Source organism: Hyla sarda, chromosome 4 (genome assembly GCF_029499605.1).
Source record: "Hyla sarda isolate aHylSar1 chromosome 4, aHylSar1.hap1, whole genome shotgun sequence".
NCBI lineage: Eukaryota > Metazoa > Chordata > Amphibia > Anura > Hylidae > Hyla > Hyla sarda.
The window spans coordinates 62,940,170-62,959,676 of NC_079192.1; the positions used below are offsets into that span (position 1 = coordinate 62,940,170).

The 19,507-nt window shown below is 43.2% G+C and overlaps 1 protein-coding gene across 1 annotated transcript in view; it reads left to right on the plus strand.

Moving 5' to 3' along the window:
* Positions 1-8,070: 8,070 nt before the first annotated feature.
* Positions 8,071-19,507, plus strand: part of SFRP1 (secreted frizzled related protein 1) — a 40,036-nt gene continuing 28,599 nt past the window's right edge. The window contains exon 1 of the mRNA XM_056569186.1: positions 8,071-8,828. Within this exon, the coding sequence (XP_056425161.1) occupies positions 8,303-8,828 (526 nt within the window). The 5' untranslated portion in view covers positions 8,071-8,302. The remainder of the gene's footprint in view (positions 8,829-19,507) is intronic.

Consider the following 19,507-nt stretch of genomic DNA (forward strand, 5'->3'; position numbering starts at 1 on the left):
AAATGTATAGGACCTTAGCAGGTCATGGGATTATAATTATGGTTGTATTATTGTTCAAGGACCTTCCAGGGTCATGTGATGTACCCAGAGTTTACTGGGTTCAGGACTTACAGGTTTGCTGACCAATGAGCTTAGTCCAGCCCATTATTATATAAAGGGCTGTAACCACTAAATTCTCTCTCTTAGTTCCTGCTCTTAGGACCTGCACATGGAAGAAAGTACAAATATCTCAGCACAAATCTCAATTCAACTAGGCCAAAGCCTGAAAGAACCTGCAGCCAATAAACCTTGAGTTACACAGCTCAATCTATCAAATCCTGTGTGACTACTACCAGCTAAAATCTTATAATTAGTAGCACAGTGGCCTGCACCAAAGCTCATCGCTTCAAAGTCCCAGCAAAACCTGTGAGGAACCTGCATTCCGGTTGCCTCTTAAGAGACTGTTATGTATAGAGACTGTTGGATAAAATCTTCAAGTAAAGCTCTTCAGTTTATTCATAAAGTCTGCTGTGGACATTCCAATTTTCCCTGCCGTTTCTGGGACGGTGTGCAGTAGGACCATTAACACTAAGGAAACCGCACCCTGGCGTCACGACATCTAAGGGTTAATACCCCCAGACCCTGCACTTATATCACCGCAACACCACAACTCTCCTGGTTCACCACACAAGCAATATATGATGGCATAGAACAGTGTTTTCCAACCAGTATACCTCCAGCTGTTGCTATACCACATCTCCCAGCATGCCAGGAGTTTTAGTCTTGCAACAGCGGGAGGCAACCGGTTGGGAAACACTGGCATAGAGGAAGAGCTTGTGTTTTACGTACATGTGACCACTAATAGGGTAAAACAATAATCCAGGCCCTGATAATTTCTCACCTAGACTACTGTAACTCACTACTTACTGACATCCTACTACACAGCAGCAGCCAGGCTGATCTGTATAGTGGTTATATTTTCCTCTCGTCCTCGCTCTTTACACTGGTTACCTGTTACTTGCAAAATTAGATTGGAATCTCCCCTAATAGTCTTTAGAGCTCTCCACAACACTGCACCATGATACATCTCTGCTTTCATCTCAGTCTACCAACAAAATGGTGCTCTTCGTCATTGGCATAAACTTGAAGATACTGGGCCCCAGTGCAAAATATATATAAGGGCCCCCAGTTATAATGCATCTCCATTTATAATACTGATCTACACCTATATAGAAGAGAGACCTTGTGGGACCCTTAAAGAGAACTTCTCATGATCTTGTAAAATTTTATAATCCTCCCAGTTCACTTCCCCCATCATGAAAAAACCAACCCCCTGCCTTTATTTTTATTATTTTTTAGTTTTCTACCTTGATATTGCTCTGTAGTTTCTGCTCAGGCTCAAATTCACAGACTGGGAAGGGGCGTTCCCCAGCAGGTGTGACATCATCTGAAGCCAGGAGAGCAGGGAAAAAAAGAGCAGAGATGGCGCTCCAATAGTGAAGTACGTTTTCAAAGGGTTAATCAGGAAAAGGATGAAATGGTGCTCACCTTATTGTGTTGTGCTAGCAGGCACAACACTGTGGAACGCTTAAAGTATATGTGTTGGGAGGCAGCCGGCCGTCGGTCCCGCTTAGCAAGCGGGCTGGAACAGGAATACAGATGTGGAATCTGGGTTGCCTTGCAGGACTCGCCGGATGTCCGGGAAAAAATCCGACTTGATGGCTTTGTAGGCGCTCGCCCGAGGATGCACTGAGTCAGTGGAGGTTTTTTGAGGCTTTATTTCGTGAATAAACAATGCGTTTCGAGGGGGTACCCCTCTTCGTCAGGTTTATAGCAAGACAGTACATTATACAGTTATTTATATACATTAGATTTCAAATTCAGGCGAGAGTGCGGGTCGCGGGGTCAGTGGTGATGTCACATGACCCCGGGGTCCGCTGCTGAAGCCATACAGGGGAGAACTTCCTTCCTCACTCTGCTACTCAAGGCCCAGAGCAGTTCAGTGTGAGATGGGCTATGATTGGCTAAGGCTGCACACACACCCCTCAGCACTCCAGACTGCATTTCCTGATTCTGGACTTCTGGCAGGCCAGCAGGAGTCCAAAGTCTGTGCAAAAGATGGGGGGTGGGGGGGGGGGGGAGTGTGCTCTGGACAAGTATGGAGACACCTAGTGGAAGCTTTTTTAAACACAAGTAAAACATAGAAAACTTCATTTTTTTTTTAAACAAAGTATTTTAGAAAGATTTTTCATTTACCATAAGGAGTGCAATAGAACAAATTAGTTTTAATGCGACTGCCCATTTAAGCTCCTTGGCCAGGTGCAGCCATACCCTATAGTTATGCCTCTGCTCTTTATCCAGCCAATGATCTACCACTCTCCTCCTTTTTTCAAGACTTCTCCTGTGCTGCATCTAGTCTGGGGCCCTAACCACTCTGGACTATCAGACGGGCTCATAACGTTTCCGAATCAAAATGTAATTCTTAATGGACCCTATGTTACGTAACCATAGTCTATGGTCCACACACAACCTGACTTGGTCACAGATATCTCCACTTTCTCCTGTTCTCAACTAGCTCCCTTTGTCACATTAATCTCTACCAGTGGTCCCCAAACTGTGGCCCTCCATATGTTATAAGAACTACAACTCCCAGTATGCCTGGACAGCCAGCGGCTGTCGGGGCTTACTGGGAGTTGTAGTTTTGCAACATCTGAAGGTCCACATTTTGGGGACAACTGTTCTATACTTTATATCAGGGGTCTCAAACTCAAATTATCCGGGGGCCACTGGAGGTAGCAGCTGGGTGAGGCTGGGCTGCATGCGTCCCTTACTATAATGCTCCCATCATGTGCCCCTCACATATAATGCCCCCATAATGCGCCCCTCACATACAATTACCCCATCGTGCACCCCTCACATATAATGCCCCCATCACACTCCCTTCAACATCCACCAGCAACCCCCCCATTCCCCTTACCCCCATGTGGTAATAGCATGAGCTGACGGATGATGGGGGTGCTACTTCTGGGGGTTCCCCACATTAGGTAGGCAGCAGGTTCCCCATATTAGGTAGGCAGCAGGTTCCCCACGTTAGGTAGGTAGTAGCAGTTTCCCCACATTAGGTAGTAGCAGGTTCCCCACATTAGGTAGTAGCAGGTTCCCCACATTAGGTAGTAGCAGGTTCCCCACATTAGATAGAAGCAGGTTCCCCACATTAGGTAGAAGCAGGTTCCCCACATTAGGTAGAAGCAGGTTCCCCACATTAGGTAGTAGCAGGTTCCCCACATTAGGTAGTAGCAGGTTCCCCACATTAGGTAGTGGCAGGTTCCCCACATTAGGTAGAAGCAGGTTCCCCACATTAGTTAGAAGCAGGTCCCCCACATTAGGTAGTAGCAGGTTCCCCACATTAGGTAGAAGCAGGTTCCCCACATTAGGTGGTAGCAGGTTCCCCACATTAGTTGGTAGCAGTTTCCCCACATTTGGTAGTAGCAGTTTCCCCACATTAGGTAGAAGCAGGTTCCCCACATTAGGTAGAAGCAGGTTCCCCACATTACGTAGTAGCAGGTTCCCCACATTACGTAGTAGCAGGTTCCCCACAGTAGGTAGTAGCAGGTTCCCCACATTAGGTAGGTAGTAGCAGGTTCCCCACATTAGTTGGTAGCATGTTCCCCACATTAGGTGGTAGCAGTTTCCCCACATTAGGTAGTAGCAGTTTCCCCACATTAGTTAGAAGCAGGTCCCCCACATTAGGTAGTAGCAGGTTCCCCACATTAGGTAGAAGCAGGTTCCCCACATTAGGTGGTAGCAGGTTCCCCACATTAGTTGGTAGCAGTTTCCCCACATTTGGTAGTAGCAGTTTCCCCACATTAGGTAGAAGCAGGTTCCCCACATTAGGTAGAAGCAGGTTCCCCACATTACGTAGTAGCAGGTTCCCCACATTACGTAGGAGCTGGTTCCCCACAGTAGGTAGTAGCAGGTTCCCCACATTAGGTAGGTAGTAGCAGGTTCCCCACATTAGTTGGTAGCATGTTCCCCACATTAGGTGGTAGCAGTTTCCCCACATTAGGTAGTAGCAGTTTCCCCACATTAGGTAGAAGCAGGTTCCCCACACTAGGTAAAAGCAGGTTCCCCACATTAGGTAGAAGCAGGTTCCCCACATTATGTAGTAGCAGGTTCCCCACATTAGGTAGTAACAGGTTCCCCACAGTAGGTAGCATTTTCGTTCCCCCCCCCCGACTCTCACACACAGACACCCACACATGCACACACACACACATGCACACACATAGACACACTTACCTGTCATGCGCTGCGCTTCTCTCCGACGGCGGCCTGACGAATGACGTCACTGACGTCCTCCTGTGCGGGTATGCGGAGGGACGTCACATGCGCGATGTCCCTCATCAGACTTAGGCTGGCCAACCGAAGACGGGGAGGAGGGCGAGGTAAGTGAAGCCTCCAGCATTTAGCGCTGCTTGCCTGAAGCAGGGCTAAATGCCTGAAGAAGTTACCTGCCCGGCGCCCGGAACTTCATGTCCTGGGCGTCGGGCAATACAAATCACACTTCCCTGGGGCGGGCCATAAACTTTCGTTTGAGACCCCTGCTTTATATCCATACTGGCCACTATGGCCATTCTATCTAGATTAGCCCTTATGGGCAGGGACCGCTTCACTGTTGTCTCAAGATTGGTCCAGGTGTTTTGATGACTTGGCGAATTTTAAAATGCTGTGTAATACAGCAGTGAAATTATAAGAAAGATGATTAAGTGGGCACATCAGGTGTGGTCGGAGACAGTGCCAATTCGATTCAGAGTAAATGAACAATTACCAATCTTAGGAGCCATTCACACTATTGCTTAAACAGAATTCTGCTCCGAAATTTCACTTGAAAAATACAGTGCTGCAGCCTCCCTTTGTTCTCAATTACATTCTGCTGCACCATTGCTATGGAATTTCCATGGCGGACATTCGGGCACAAAAATTCCAGACCCCAGACTCTGCCAAGAGAATGAACATGTTCATTCTTTTGGCAGGATCCGCTCTGAAATGCATTGCTGTCTATTGAGACGGCGCATTTCTGAGTGGTCCGCCGTATTGTGAATAAGCCCTTACAATGCAATGCCCTGATGCCAAAGTTGAAAGGCGCAGCTCAGCATTTACAGGTTCTTATTTTATTGTTGTCTCTGATCTTTCCCAGCATTCCATGCGGCCAGAGACAATGGGGATTTATCAAAACTTGTATAGAGGAGGAGTGGTGCAGTTGCCCATAGCAACCAATCAGGTGGCTTCTTTCATTTTTCAGAGGCCTTTTGAAAAATGAAAGAAGCAATCTGATTGGTTGCTATGAGCAACTGCACCACTCTTCTCTACACTGGTTTTCAGAACCCTCATTTCCTATTGGATTTCTGTGTAAATTTTGGAGTAAAAATACAATAGAAAATACAATTTACTATATTTATTATTGGCATGAGCCAAACATGAGCCAAAGTTTGCCTATTTTTCCGACCATTGCGTTACTTTTATTTTACTTTTTTTTTTTTTTTTTTTTTTTGTTAAGTGAATGTGGTATTCAATTTTTTCAGAATCATTTACCCTGTCTTTGGCAAGTATTTTTGCGCACAATGGCACATTTTTTCTGCGTCAAAGTTTTTGACAAATGTGAGAACACATTGATACATATAAGTAATAAATGGGGAAAAAAAGACCACTATAACAAGTGGAGAAAAAAAAAGGGGAATATTAGTAAATGACCCCAATATGTCATAAGTCACATGGTCTCCCGGGGGCATAGCTATGCTGCAGTGGGTAAGTGGAGAGCATTACTTCAGTAAATCCCTTTCACCCTGCTATACACCCATCCACTGCAGCATAGCCACATGCCCCTGGAGACCATGTGACTTATGATATATTGTCTCTGGCCGCATGGAATTCTGGGAATGGTCAGAGACAACAGTGAAAGAAAAAGATTTGCATTACAGTCCTTTGGAATATGGGTCCTGTGCATGAAAGTGGGACAACGCGGTGCACAGAGGTAAAAGAAGCAAATCACACAGTATCACACAGTATTGGCATCATGGGCTTAAAGGCTGAAGAAAAAGGAAATCCTGGAATTTTGGAATCTATGAATTTGGAATTAGAATTTACACACTTTTAACATGGATTCTGATTCTGTTTCGAATCCACTTGAAATACAACTCATTGGGAACAAGTCCCATACAGTCTCTTCAGTCTTTGGGTTCACACAGCTTTTTTTTCCGTCTAATGTTTATACATTGGGAATTGAGCTTGAGAAAAAACAGACATGGCTGCACATCCACAACATGCACCTTGATCAATTTAATTGTGAGCTCTTTACATCTGTTCCCCCTGGTGCGGTGCTGTTTGGCGTCCGTTGCTGCCCTGGCGCTGTGTCTGTGGGGTGGCGCGGCCCAGGGACTGGTTTGAGTGGCATTGTGGCTGCTCTCCCAGTTTGGTCATTCTCCCTGTGGGCACTGGTGTTGGGGCGGTGGTGGTCGCCACTCAGTGCTGCGCCATTTTATGGTAGGGATGTTAGGGACCCCCTACTTACAGGTGGCCGTGACGTGGCTAGTCGGCTTGCACTTCATGATCATAAAGTACAATAATGACCTGTTAATTTAATAAATGTTGCTGAGAAGCATTAGATCAAGGTGCATGTTGTGGAAGTGCGATGTCTGTTTTTTCTCAAGTTGAACTCAGATTCGTTTAGCTTTATACACTTAAAAAAGAAAAAAAAACATATATGTTATGCTATACAGCAGAATCCGTTTTCCACTGACTTACATTGTTAGAAAAAAAAAATTCTTTAGTTTTTTATGTACACAAAAGCATGGTTGACTAGGTTTTTGTATTCAGCAAAATTAAAGGGGTATTCCAGGCTAAAACTTTATATATATATATATATATATATATATATATATATATATATATATATATATATATCTCAACTGGCTCCGGAGAGTTAAACAGATTTGTAAATTACTTCTATTAAAAAATCTTAATCCTTCCAATAGTTATTAGCTTCTGAAGTTTTCTGTCTAACTGCTCAATGATGATGTCACATCCCGGGAGCTGTGCATGATGGGAGAATATCCCTTGCATGATGGGAGAATATCCCCATAGGAACTGCACAGCTCCCGGGACGTGAGTCATCAGAAAGCAGTTAGACAGAAAACAAAAACTCAACTTCGGAAGCTAATAACAATTGGAAGGATTAAGATTTTTTAATCAAAGTAATTTACAAATCTGTTTAACTTTCCAGAGCCAGTTGATATATATGAAAAAATTTTGGCCTGGAATACCCCTTTAAACATACTGTAACAGAAATACTGTGTGTAGTTGTAAGCAAGCAGCTATATTATCATGTATCTCTGCATAACTATAAATATTTGCCTTTCAGGAGGCTGCGAACGCTAAGTGAGAACCCCTGATTGCATTAAGGGTCTATTCACACGTACAGTATCCTGCACGTATTTCATGCACATGATTTGAAGCTGTGATCAGTCATTCAGTTTACACTGAAATCTGGAGCATAAAATCTGCAGCTTCAAATCCTGGGCATCAAATATGTGCAGTATACTGTATGTGTGAATAGACCCCAAAAAGAATATTCACACATTGCAAGAGACCTGTACAATGGGTAGATCTGGGACATCCAGTCGTGTAAATGTATAAATCACAATCCAACAATTTCTATCAGATGATATAATGTTCTGTATAATCTCAGCCCCCCTATTGATCACACAGGGGGCGGCCATGCAGGTAGCTATGCTGGTTCAGCACTTGGGGTCATTCCTGTGACTTGTGAGTGACACTTGTAAGTGAATTACGCCTTGAGGAGAAGTGATAGAGGGAGGCGGAGGAGGGTCAGTGAAGAGGAAAAGTCTTGGAGGATGGGAGAAGTGAGAGAGACGGCTAGTGGGCAACGAGAGTGCAAGGAGACATGAAGGGCTGGACATCACCAACGTGAGAGGAAAGTAACTGAGAGAGTGTGACACAAGGAGGAGAAAGGGAGGAGTAGAGGAGGGACTGCACTTCTCTCATTGGATCTGCCTCATTCTTCCTTGGATAACATTTACTGCTCTCTGTTCTCCAATATCAAACTGTTCAGATCCAGCAAGAAGCTCAAGCAACCCTCCAGCCCATTGTACTGCGCCACCGCACAGTCAGCACCATTTACTTCCACAAGGAGCGGTGACTGAATACTCCTAGTATTGGGATCCAACAGAAACTTTCTCAAACTTTTCCTATTATTATAATTTTTTTTTTCCACAGTTTGAAAGGACTGAGTAGGATTTGGGAAATAATGTCACCAATGGGTGGCGTTTGGCCCTGGCTACTGCTGTGGGTCACACCTGGGCTTTTCTCCCAAGAACCTCAACCGAGCGAATATGACTATGTAGGCTTCCAGCCCGAAATGGTTCGGCACTACCAAAGTGGAAGGTTTTATTCCCGAACGCCACAGTGCGTTGACATTCCTCAGGATTTAGGGCTGTGCCATGGAGTGGGGTACAATAAGATGGTACTGCCCAACCTACTGGACCATGAGACCATGGTCGAGGTGAAGTACCAAGCAAGCAGTTGGGTGCCTCTGCTGAGTAAGAACTGCCATCCGGGTACACAGATCTTCCTGTGCTCCCTCTTTGCCCCTGTGTGCCTGGAGCAGCCCCTCTACCCGTGCCGCTGGTTATGTGAAGAGGTCCGAGATGCTTGTGAGCCGGTAATGCAGTACTTTGGCTTCCCCTGGCCAGATATGCTTCGGTGTGATCAGTACCCTCGGGAGGACGTGTGCATTGCTTCACCAAATGCCACCCAAGCCCCACATCCACGGAGTAAGTATCACCAACCACGCCAATGTCATTGCCTTACCTATCATGCATATCACCTGTCATTCCCTTATTTTTTTCACTATACTCCCCTTGCAAAGTATTATTGATTTATAAATGTGTGAAATGTGTGAATGAGTGAAATGCGTCGTTTAACTCTTTGTGACTTTATCGCAGTTCATTGTTTAACGTTGTGTGAAGCCAAGATAACATATCAAGCCACAAAGCTGACAATACATGATATCTGCCATATCTTTACATGTCTCGTATAACACTGTATTACGTTACTGAGATAGTAGTGGATGCATGGGATAGCCTTCCCGCAGAAGTGGTAGCTGCAAATACAGTGAAGGAGTTTAAGCATGTAGAGAATAGGTATAAGGCTATCCTTCATATAAGATAGGGATAGGCATAAGGCTATCCTTCATATAAGATAGGGATAGGCATAAGTCTATCCTTCATATAAGTTAGGGATAGGCATAAGGCTATCCTTCATATAAGATAGAGATAGGCATAAGTCTATCCTTCATACAAGTTAGGGTTAGGTATAAAGCTATCCTTTATATAAGACAGGGATAGGCATAAGGCTATCCTTCATGTAAGATAGGGATACGTATAAGGCTATTCTTCATATAAGATAGAGATAGGCATAAGGCTATCCTTCATATAAGATAGAGATAGGCATAAGGTTATCCTTCATATAAGATAGGGATAGGTATAAGGCTATCCTTCATATAAGATAGAGATAGACCTAAGGTTATCCTTCATATAAGATAGGGATCAATTTAAGGCTTTCCTTCTTATGAGATAGGGATAGGTTTAAGGCAATCCTTCATATAAGATAGAGATAGACCTAAGGTTATCCTTCATATAAGATAGGGATCAATTTAAGGCTTTCCTTCTTATGAGATAGGGATAGGTTTAAGGCTATCCTTCATATAAGATACGGATAGGCATAAGTCTATCCTTCATATAAGTTAGGGATAGGCATAAGGCTATCCTTCATATAAGATAGAGATAGGCATAAGTCTATCCTTCATATAAGTTAGGGATAGGTATAAGGCTATTCTTCATGTAAGATAGGGATAGGTATAAGGCTATCCTTCATATAAGATAGAGATAGGCATAAGGCTATCCTTCATATAAGATAGAGATAGGTATAAGGTTATCCTTCATATAAGATAGGGATAGGTATAAGGCTATCCTTCATATAAGATAGAGATAGGCATAAGGTTATGCTTCATATGAGATAGGGATAGGTATAAGGCTATCCTTCATATAAGATAGAGATAGACATAAGGCTATCCTTCATATAAGATAGGGATAGGTATAAGGCTATCCTTCATATAAGATAGAGATAGACATAAGGCTATCCTTCATATAAGATAGAGATAGACATAAGGCTATCCTTCATATAAGATAGGGATAGGCATAAGACTATCCTTCATATAAGATAGAGATAGACATAAGGCTATCCTTCATATAAGATAGAGATAGACATAAGTTATCTAAGTTATTTTAAGTTAGTTGAGCCAAATGGTTCTCATCTTCCGACACATTCTATGTTTCTATATATACAGGTGTTTTTATGCTATTGTTATACTGGCTTGCTGTACTTGGATAAAACTGGGACAGAACTAATAACACTCACTGCATAGAGTTGCACTAGTTCCCGACTGTCCCCAGTTTCCAAGTACAATCCCAGTTTTTAACGATTTGTCCCTGGATTTGTTTTTGGAAAGTGACCTGCTGCACTACACAATGCGTTCCTTATGGTATGCAAAATTCAAGCGTAAATCTAGTGATTGACATAGGATACCTGATGTATCCCTTATACTAAGAGTAAATCCAGCCTTAGGATTCGTTCACACATGCATATTTTTGCTGCAGATTTTCTGTAGCAGATTTTACTACCGATTGAAGTCAATGGGCAGATCTGCAGCAAAAATAAGCACGTGTGAACGTACCCCTACCCTATTACATGGTGAGTAGAGATGAGCGAACTTACAGTAAATTCGATTCGTCACGAACTTCTCGGCTCGGCAGTTGATGACTTATCCTGCGTAAATTAGTTCAGCTTTCCGGTGCTCCGGTGGGCTGGAAAAGGTGGATACATTCCTAGGAGACTCTTTCCTAGGAATGTATCCACCTTTTCCAGCCCACCGGAGCACCTGAAGGCTGAACTAATTTACGCAGGATAAGTCATCAACTGCCGAGCCGAGAAGTTCGTGACGAATCGAATTTACTGTAAGGTCGCTCATCTCTAATGGTGAGGTATTTAGGACGTTATATATGAGGATCACATACCCCAGCTCTGGGGTATAGGTGTATGTTCACATATCGAATAATAATCCTACATGTATTTCCGTTACACACATCCAAGACTGACCCAAGGATTTGCCCTGCCGCCGATCTGCGCCAGGATTAGCCCCATTGTCAGCACACAGACCTAACGTGGATTTCGGCTTTGGAAATCTAGGTCAAAATCCGATCTGTGTGAACATAGTCTAAGAGAATGGTTTATTTCTAATGTGTACGCCAGTGTTTCCCAACCAGGGTGCCTCCAGCTGTTGCAAAACTACAACTCCCAGCATGCCCGGACAGCCTTTGGCTGTCCGGGCATGCTGGGAGTTGTAGTTTTGCAACAGCTGGAGGCGTCCTGGTTGGGAAACACTGGCGTACTCACTTATAAATCGCTTGTCACTAAAGTTGTAAAACGCACAACTTTTTCGCAACTTTTCGCGCAATGCTGGTATACATATATAACGCCCATGAGTTGGCATTAAAAAGACGAGATGGTTTATTGGGGGAAATCATCATGCCACGTGTACAAAATTAAAGTCCGGAGTTTTTAGAAATTATGACATTTATGTGAATGGGGTATATTCACATACGGCAGATTTATTGCTCATGCCGCAGAAACCTCCTTTTAGATGTATAGAATGGTTTATACCTTTGCAGAGCATGGTGCCTTTTTTTTTTTTTTATATATATTTTATATTTTTTTTTTATATTTTCCAATGTCTTTTGCCTTTATCAAATGCCTTTATCATTTTCTTTTATATTTTAGAACTTTTTAAAAAATATTTTCCAATGTCTTTTGCCTTTACCATCCCCTCACTGAGTTCAATAATAAAAAAAAAAAAATAATAATAATAATAATAAAAAATAAAAAAAACACAATGCACAAAACAGATGAAACATTTGGACCTGTGACCACATGATCTCAGCTGTAGCAATATCATCCTTAGTGGCCATGTATGAGCAGGACTGGTGCAAGGATTTTTGCCACCCAAGGCAAAAGCTACTTTAACTGCCTCCTTGACTCCTCCCATTGACACACCCCACCTTACTACTGGGGTGACACACTGTAACAAACCCTCTTCTCAGGTAATCATACTACTGTGGTGACACACTGTAATAGACCCCTCCTCATGTAGTCACCCTACTACTGGGATGACACACTGTAACAAACCCTCTTCTCAGGTAATCACCTTACTAGTGGGATGACACACTGTAACAAACCCTCTTCTCAGGTAATCACCTTACTGCTGGGGTGACACACTGTAACAAACCCCCTCCTCATGTAATCACCTTACAACTGGGGTGACACACTGTAACAAACCCCCTCCTCATGTAATCTCCTTACTACTGGGATGACACACTGTAACAAACCTCCTCCTCATGTAATCTCCTTACTACTGGGGTGACACACTGTAACAAACCCCCTCCTCATGTAATCTCCTTACTACTGGGGTGACACACTGTAACAAACCCCTCCTCATGTAATCACCTTACTACTGGGGTGAGACACTGTAACAAACCTCCTCGTGTAATCACCTTACTGCTGGGGTGACACACTGTAACAAACCTCCTCGTGTAATCACCTTACTACTGGGGTGACACACTGTAACAAACCTACTCCACATGTAATATTCTTACTACTGGGGTGACACACTGCAACAAACCTCCTCCTCATGTAATCTCCTTACTACTGGGATGACACACTGTAACAAACCCTCTTCTCAGGTAATCACCTTACTACTGGGATGACACACTGTAACAAACCCTCTTCTCAGGTAATCACCTTACTACTGGGGTGACACACTGTAACAAACCCCCTCCTCATGTAATCACCTTACAACTGGGGTGACACACTGTAACAAACCCCCTCCTTATGTAATCTCCTTACTACTGGGATGACACACTGTAACAAACCTCCTCCTCATGTAATCTCCTTACTACTGGGGTGACACACTGTAACAAACCCCCTCCTCATGTAATCTCCTTACTACTGGGGTGACACACTGTAACAAACCCCTCCTCATGTAATCACCTTACTACTGGGGTGTGACACTGTAACAAACCTCCTCGTGTAATCACCTTACTGCTGGGGTGACACACTGTAACAAACCTCCTCGTGTAATCACCTTACTACTGGGGTGACACACTGTAACAAACCTACTCCACATGTAATATTCTTACTACTGGGGTGACACACTGTACCAAACCTCCTCTTCATGTAATCTTCTTACTACTGGGACGACACACTGTAACAAACCTCCTCCATATGTAATCTCCTTACTGCTGGGGTGACACACTGTAACAAACCCTCTCCTCATATATTCACCTTACTACTACGGTGGCAACTTAGCGGCTGTCAGGACCTGGAGAAATAACTTTCTTGCGGAGGGCAGAATGACGTCCCCATTAAGAGGGCGCTCTAGGCGGCTTTCTATTTTGCCTATAGGTGGAGCCGGCCCTGCGTATAAGTAGGGCCTAGTGGGCGTGGCCAGCATTGTGCACCAGTGTTGTACAGTACATTAATCTGGCACAAGATACCCATTCATAAAGGGGATGTACTGTTATATATGTATATTAGGCTTACACATGTTATCAGTGCTACAGACTGCTGGACCACACATATAAGGAAGTGGCTCAAATAACAATCCCTTAAAATGTTGATTTTGGGACTAGACTCTTTACACTGCCCCAGAAGACCTGCACTTTACGGTCAGACCTGTCAGTAGATACCGGCTGTTTTATGACCCTGCAGTCTGCGCTCATACGACCTGTCAAGAGGGCAGCTTGTTTCCAACAATAAAACTATAAGGAAAATAAAATTCCCTCATTATTTTGTATACAACCTCCTAACATGATCACAAATTCAATGATTTCTTCTTATACCAAAATGGCAAAAACTAGAGGTGCAAAGTTGGACAAACCTGGCAATTTCAGTGGGGCTTTTTTTTTTTTATGGGGCTGCACTGAGGAGAGAAGGGAGCGCATAAGAACAAAGCAAAAAAAAAACAAAAAAAAATAAAATAAAATATATATATATTAGTGTTTTTAACATTAATGAGTAGGTGCACTATTGTAACCATTTTTTATCATTCCAATGCATCAAAAATTAAAAGAAAGCAACTTTGCAAATATTCTTCTTTTGTAATATCCTACAGTCATATCCCATATAGTAACTCCCTTTTCTATGTCCCATCTAACTGCTGATTTACAGACACTAGAGTAGTAGACGAGGCAGATTAAAAGGAGTAAGATATAATTGCAGGTTCTGACTTCACAAAATCTGTAGTCTGTTACCATGGACACACATAGAACTGCAAAAGAGCTGTATACACAACATGGAAGGATATTTTTCTACCAGACTAATAACAGAGTTGCTTAAAAGGGTTCTCCGGTGCTTAGACATCTTATCCACTATGCAAAGGATAGGGGATAAGATGCCTGATCGCGGGAGTCCTGCCACTGGGGACCCCCGGGATCCCTGGGACCCCGATTGTAATCAGTCCCCGGAGCGTGTTTGCTCTGGGTCTGATTACCGACGACCACAGGGCCGGCGGCGTGTGACGTCACGCCTCCGCCCCCATGTGACCTCACGCTCCGCCCCTCAATGCAAGCCTATGCGAGGGGGACTGACAGCTATCACGCCCCCTCCCGTAGGCTTGCATTGAGGGGCGGAGCGTGACATCACATGGGGGCGGAGGCTTGACGTCACACGCCGCTGGCCTTGTGATCGTCGGTAATCAGACCCAGAGCGAACGCGCTCCGGGGACTGATTACAATCGGGGTGCCGCGTGCATGATCCCGGGGGTCCCCAGTGGCGGGACTCCCGTGATCAGGCATCTTTTCCCCTATCTTTTGCATAGGGGATAAGATGTGTAAGCATCGGAGAACCCCTTTAAAGGGGTATTCCGGGCAAAAACATCTTATCCCCTATCGAAAGGATAGGGGATAAGATGTCTGACCCCCCCACCCCCAGCCCCCCCGCGATGTCCCTGCAGCAGCGCGCATTCTATGCGTAGCTGCGTCTGCAGTTTTGGAAACCGCCGGGCTTCCGAGACAGGGACGTGATGTCATGCCACGCCCCCTCGCCCCCGTTGCAGCCGTTATGCCCCCTACCATACAAATGAATGGAGGGGGCGTGGCGTGACATCACGTCCCCGTCTCGGAAGCCCGGCGGTTTCCAAAACTGCAGACGCAGCTACGCATGGAATGCAGGCTGCTGCAGGGAGATCGCAGGGGGTCTCAGTAGCGGGCCTCAGACATCTTATCCCCTATCCTTTCGATAGGGGATAAGATGTTTTTGCCCGGAATACCCCTTTAATATTTTTAATTTTTTTTAATTTTTGTTTTTAGTGCTATTATGAAAAGCATTTCCAATGTATGTATTGTAGTATTGGTCTTGTTCTTCTCTTGGATATTTTGGTCTGCATTGTGCTAAAAGCTCAATCATTTCTGCTTATTGTAGGCCCTGTCATTATGCACATACATGTATGTGTGGTAGAGAGTGTGATGCAAAGGGCAGATGGAATTACCCTAGGGGCAGATGGCATTAACCCATTGTATTCGTGATGCCAGGGTGTGGTTTATCCTTAATACGAACCCAAAGGTATACCGCTAGATCCTGGGCTGGGCACGGGGCGATAATGACTCCGACACCAAGTTACGGATAACAGTAGCTTACTGAGGTTAGACAGATGGAAAAGTCTATACAGTTCAGCCAGGGCCCATAGAGTTGACCAGTGAATTCAGAGACCTTAAGGGCTTGCTGGGACTTGTAGTAGATTAGGTAAATTTAATGCAGGCCACGTTGACTTGACAAATGATGACTGTGACTGACTTGACTTGTGACTGAGAGAGAGAGCAGAGGCTTTAGCCAGGGCTTATATGGGGGAGGCTCTGGTGGGGTCCCATTGGTCACCATTAAGTCACCTGGTCACTGATACCTCCTGGGTAACAATCACATGGTAAACAGTCTTAAAGTGACAACGCTTTCTTCATACATTATACAGTATAATACTCAATAAACATATTTACATTGGGGGACAGATGCAGGGGGGGCCCAGGGGACATTGAAGGGAGGCTGCCTGACAGGGCAGCAAGGGTACGGGGTAAAAACCTCCCGTACTGGGCCACCACATATGCCTCCTCTGCCGTATATCTGTTCTTCCTCAATACTAATAAAGCAAGTCATTGGTCATCTATTACCTTAACTGAACACATAATGGAAGCCAGACCCCTGAATAACCAGACCTATCTGATCAACTGCATTTAATGCATTTAGAAAGTCTTCAGACCCTTTACTTCTATCAAATTTTGTGCAAACATCTTGTGCTAAAATATTCCAGTTTTTCCCATCATTTTGCACTTAATACCCTTCTAATGCACAAAGTAGAATCAGAATGTTAGAAATCTTTGCTAATTTACTGACAAGGAAAAACTAAAACATTACATTAACATAAGTATTCAGACCCTTTACTCAGGACTTAGTTGAAGCAACTTCGGCAGCAATTCCAGCCTCCAGTCTTCTTGGGGATAAGGCCACAAGTTTGCACACTTAGGGGGAGATTTATCAAAACCTGTGCAGAGGAAGAGTGGTGCAGTTGCCCATAGCAACCAATCAGATTGCTTCTTTCATTTTCCACAGGCCTCTAAAGAGGCCTGTGGAAAATGAAAGAAGCAATCTGATTGGTTGCTATGGGCAACTGCACCACTCTTCCTCTGCACAGGTTTTGATAAATCTCCCCCTTAGATTTTGGGTTTCCTTCCATTCTTCTCTGCAGCTCTGTCAGGTTAAATGGGGACCATCGGTGGAAGCCATTTTCCGGTCTCTCCAGAGATGTTCCATTGGGTTCAAGCCAGGACTCGGGCTGGGCCACTCAATCCTGCCCAATCACCTGAATCGACCACAAGTGACTCCAACCAAGGTGGAGAAACATCTCTGAGATAATCAAGAAAAATGGGAGGAGCCAGAGCTAAATTTCAAGTGTCATAACAAAGGGTCTGAATACTTATTGTCCATGCAAAATTAAAGTTATTCCTTTTAATAAATATGCAAAAATATATGAAATTCTGTTTTTACATTCTCATTATGAGATAGTGGCCCTCATTTACTAAAGTACAACCGACTCTTATTCTCCGTTATTGCGACAAAATTTTAGTCGCAACGTCTGTGCGACTATTTATGCGACAAAGTTTTTGTCGCACAACCGACTCTTTAGAAAACACTCGGAGTGTTTTCTTTTCACTCTGAAATGGGCGTGCGTTTATGCAAAAATGGGCGTTTTACCGACAAAAACCAAAAAATACTCGGAGTACTTCCAAAATCACTCGAGAAAAAGTGTGAGTTTGCCTCACACAATAACCGACAGCCAAGAGGACGAGTGAAATTCCAAAAATGGAGCGATTTGTAACAAGGGACTGTTTACCATTGTGTTTTGTGTGAAAGTAACTTGTTTTATAACCTGAAAACATTTTGTACAGTTCAACACTTTTATGAATAAAATTTTGAATGCTTTTGTGATAGTTAAAGGGGTATTCCAGGAAAAAACTTTTTTTTATATATCAACTGGTTCCAGAAAGTTAAACAGATTTGTAAATTACTTCTATTAAAAAATCTTAATCCTTTCAGTACTTATGAGCTTCTGAAGTTAAGGTTGTTCTTTTCTGTCTAAATGCTCTCTGATGACACGTGTCTCGGGAACCGCCCAGTTTAGAAGCAAATTCCCATAGCAAACCTCTTCTAAACTGGGCGGTTCCCGAGACACGTGTCATCAGAGAGCACTTAGACAGAAAAGAACAACCTAAACTTCAGAAGCTCATGAGTACTGAAAGGATTAAGATTTTTTAATGGAAGTAATTTACAAATCTGTTTAACTTTCTGGAGCCAATTGAGATATATATATATATATATATATATATATATATATATATAAAAAAAAATTTCCTGGATAACCCCTTTAATGTTTATATATTTTTTTCTTTTAACACATTTGCAATATTAGGATTAAATCAATTTAACACCCAAGATGATAAACAAGGAGAATTGTTGTAATGTTTGAAAAATGATAACACATGAATACTTTTGATTCTTGGAAACATTTTTAAACAAACAGGTCTAAACCATTTTGACTCACACAACTAATTTCTTTAGCTCGGAGTTTGTGCGACACAATTGACTAGTGCGACACGAAAAACCATGCAACGGAAAAATAACCGACATGTGCGACAGAATAGTAAATAAGCCGGAAAAAAAAGGCGAGTGATATTGAAATCACTCCCGAATAAACACTCCACTCTTAGTAAATCAGGGCCAATGGGGGAGATTTATCAAAACCTGTGCAGAGGAAAAGTTGCCCAGTTGCCCATAGCAACCAATCAGATCGCTTCTTTCATTTTGCAGAGGCACTTTTAAAAATGAAAGAAGCGATCTGATTGGTTGCTATGGGCAATTGGGCAACTTTTCTTTTGCACAGGTTTTGATAAATCTCCCCCAATGGGTGCAGAATGAGGTGGATATAAGGCTTCAACATAACAAAATGTGAAAAGAGCGAAAGGGTCTGAAGACTTTCCCAATGCACTGTATGTAATCACCTACTTATTACTAGTATTCATTAAATTCCCTGATCCTTGAGTATCAGCTCTTGGGCCCAACCTTTTGGTTCTGAAAGTAACACAAACTAATGGGTAGGGTTACTGCTTATTTGAAGCTGTGTATTTTCTTATAAAGATCAATGGTTATCAAAATACACAGCTGATTTTGTTACCTATTGGGAAGGTAAATACACAGCACAAATACGCAGGAAAATACGGCACATGTGACCCTACCCTTAAAGGGGTACTCCGGTGGAATTTTTTTTTTTTTTAAATCAACTGGTGCCAGAAAGTTAAACAGATTTGTAAATGACTTCTAGTAAAAAATCTTAATCCTTCCAGTACTTATTAGCATCTGAATACTACAGAGGAAATTCTTTTCTTTTTGGAACACAGTGCTCACTGCTGTCATCAAGAGCACAGTGCTCTCTCCTGACATCTCTGTCCTTTTTAAGAACTGTCCAGAGTAGGAGAAAATCCCCATAGCAAATATATGCTGTTCTGGGCAGTTCCTAAAACGGACAGAGATGTCAGCAGAGAGCTCTGTGTTCCAAAAAGGAAAGAATTTCCTCTGTAGTATTCAGCAGCTTTTTTTTTTAACCCCTTAAGGACCCGTGGTTTTTCCGTTTTTGCATTTTGGTTTTTTCCTCCTTACCTTTAAAAAATCCTAACTCTTTCAATTTTTCACCATTTTGCGCCACCAATTCTACTTTGTAATGACGTCAGTCATTTTACCCAAAAATCTACAGCGAAACGGAAAAAAAAATCAATGTGAGACAAAATTGAAAACAAAA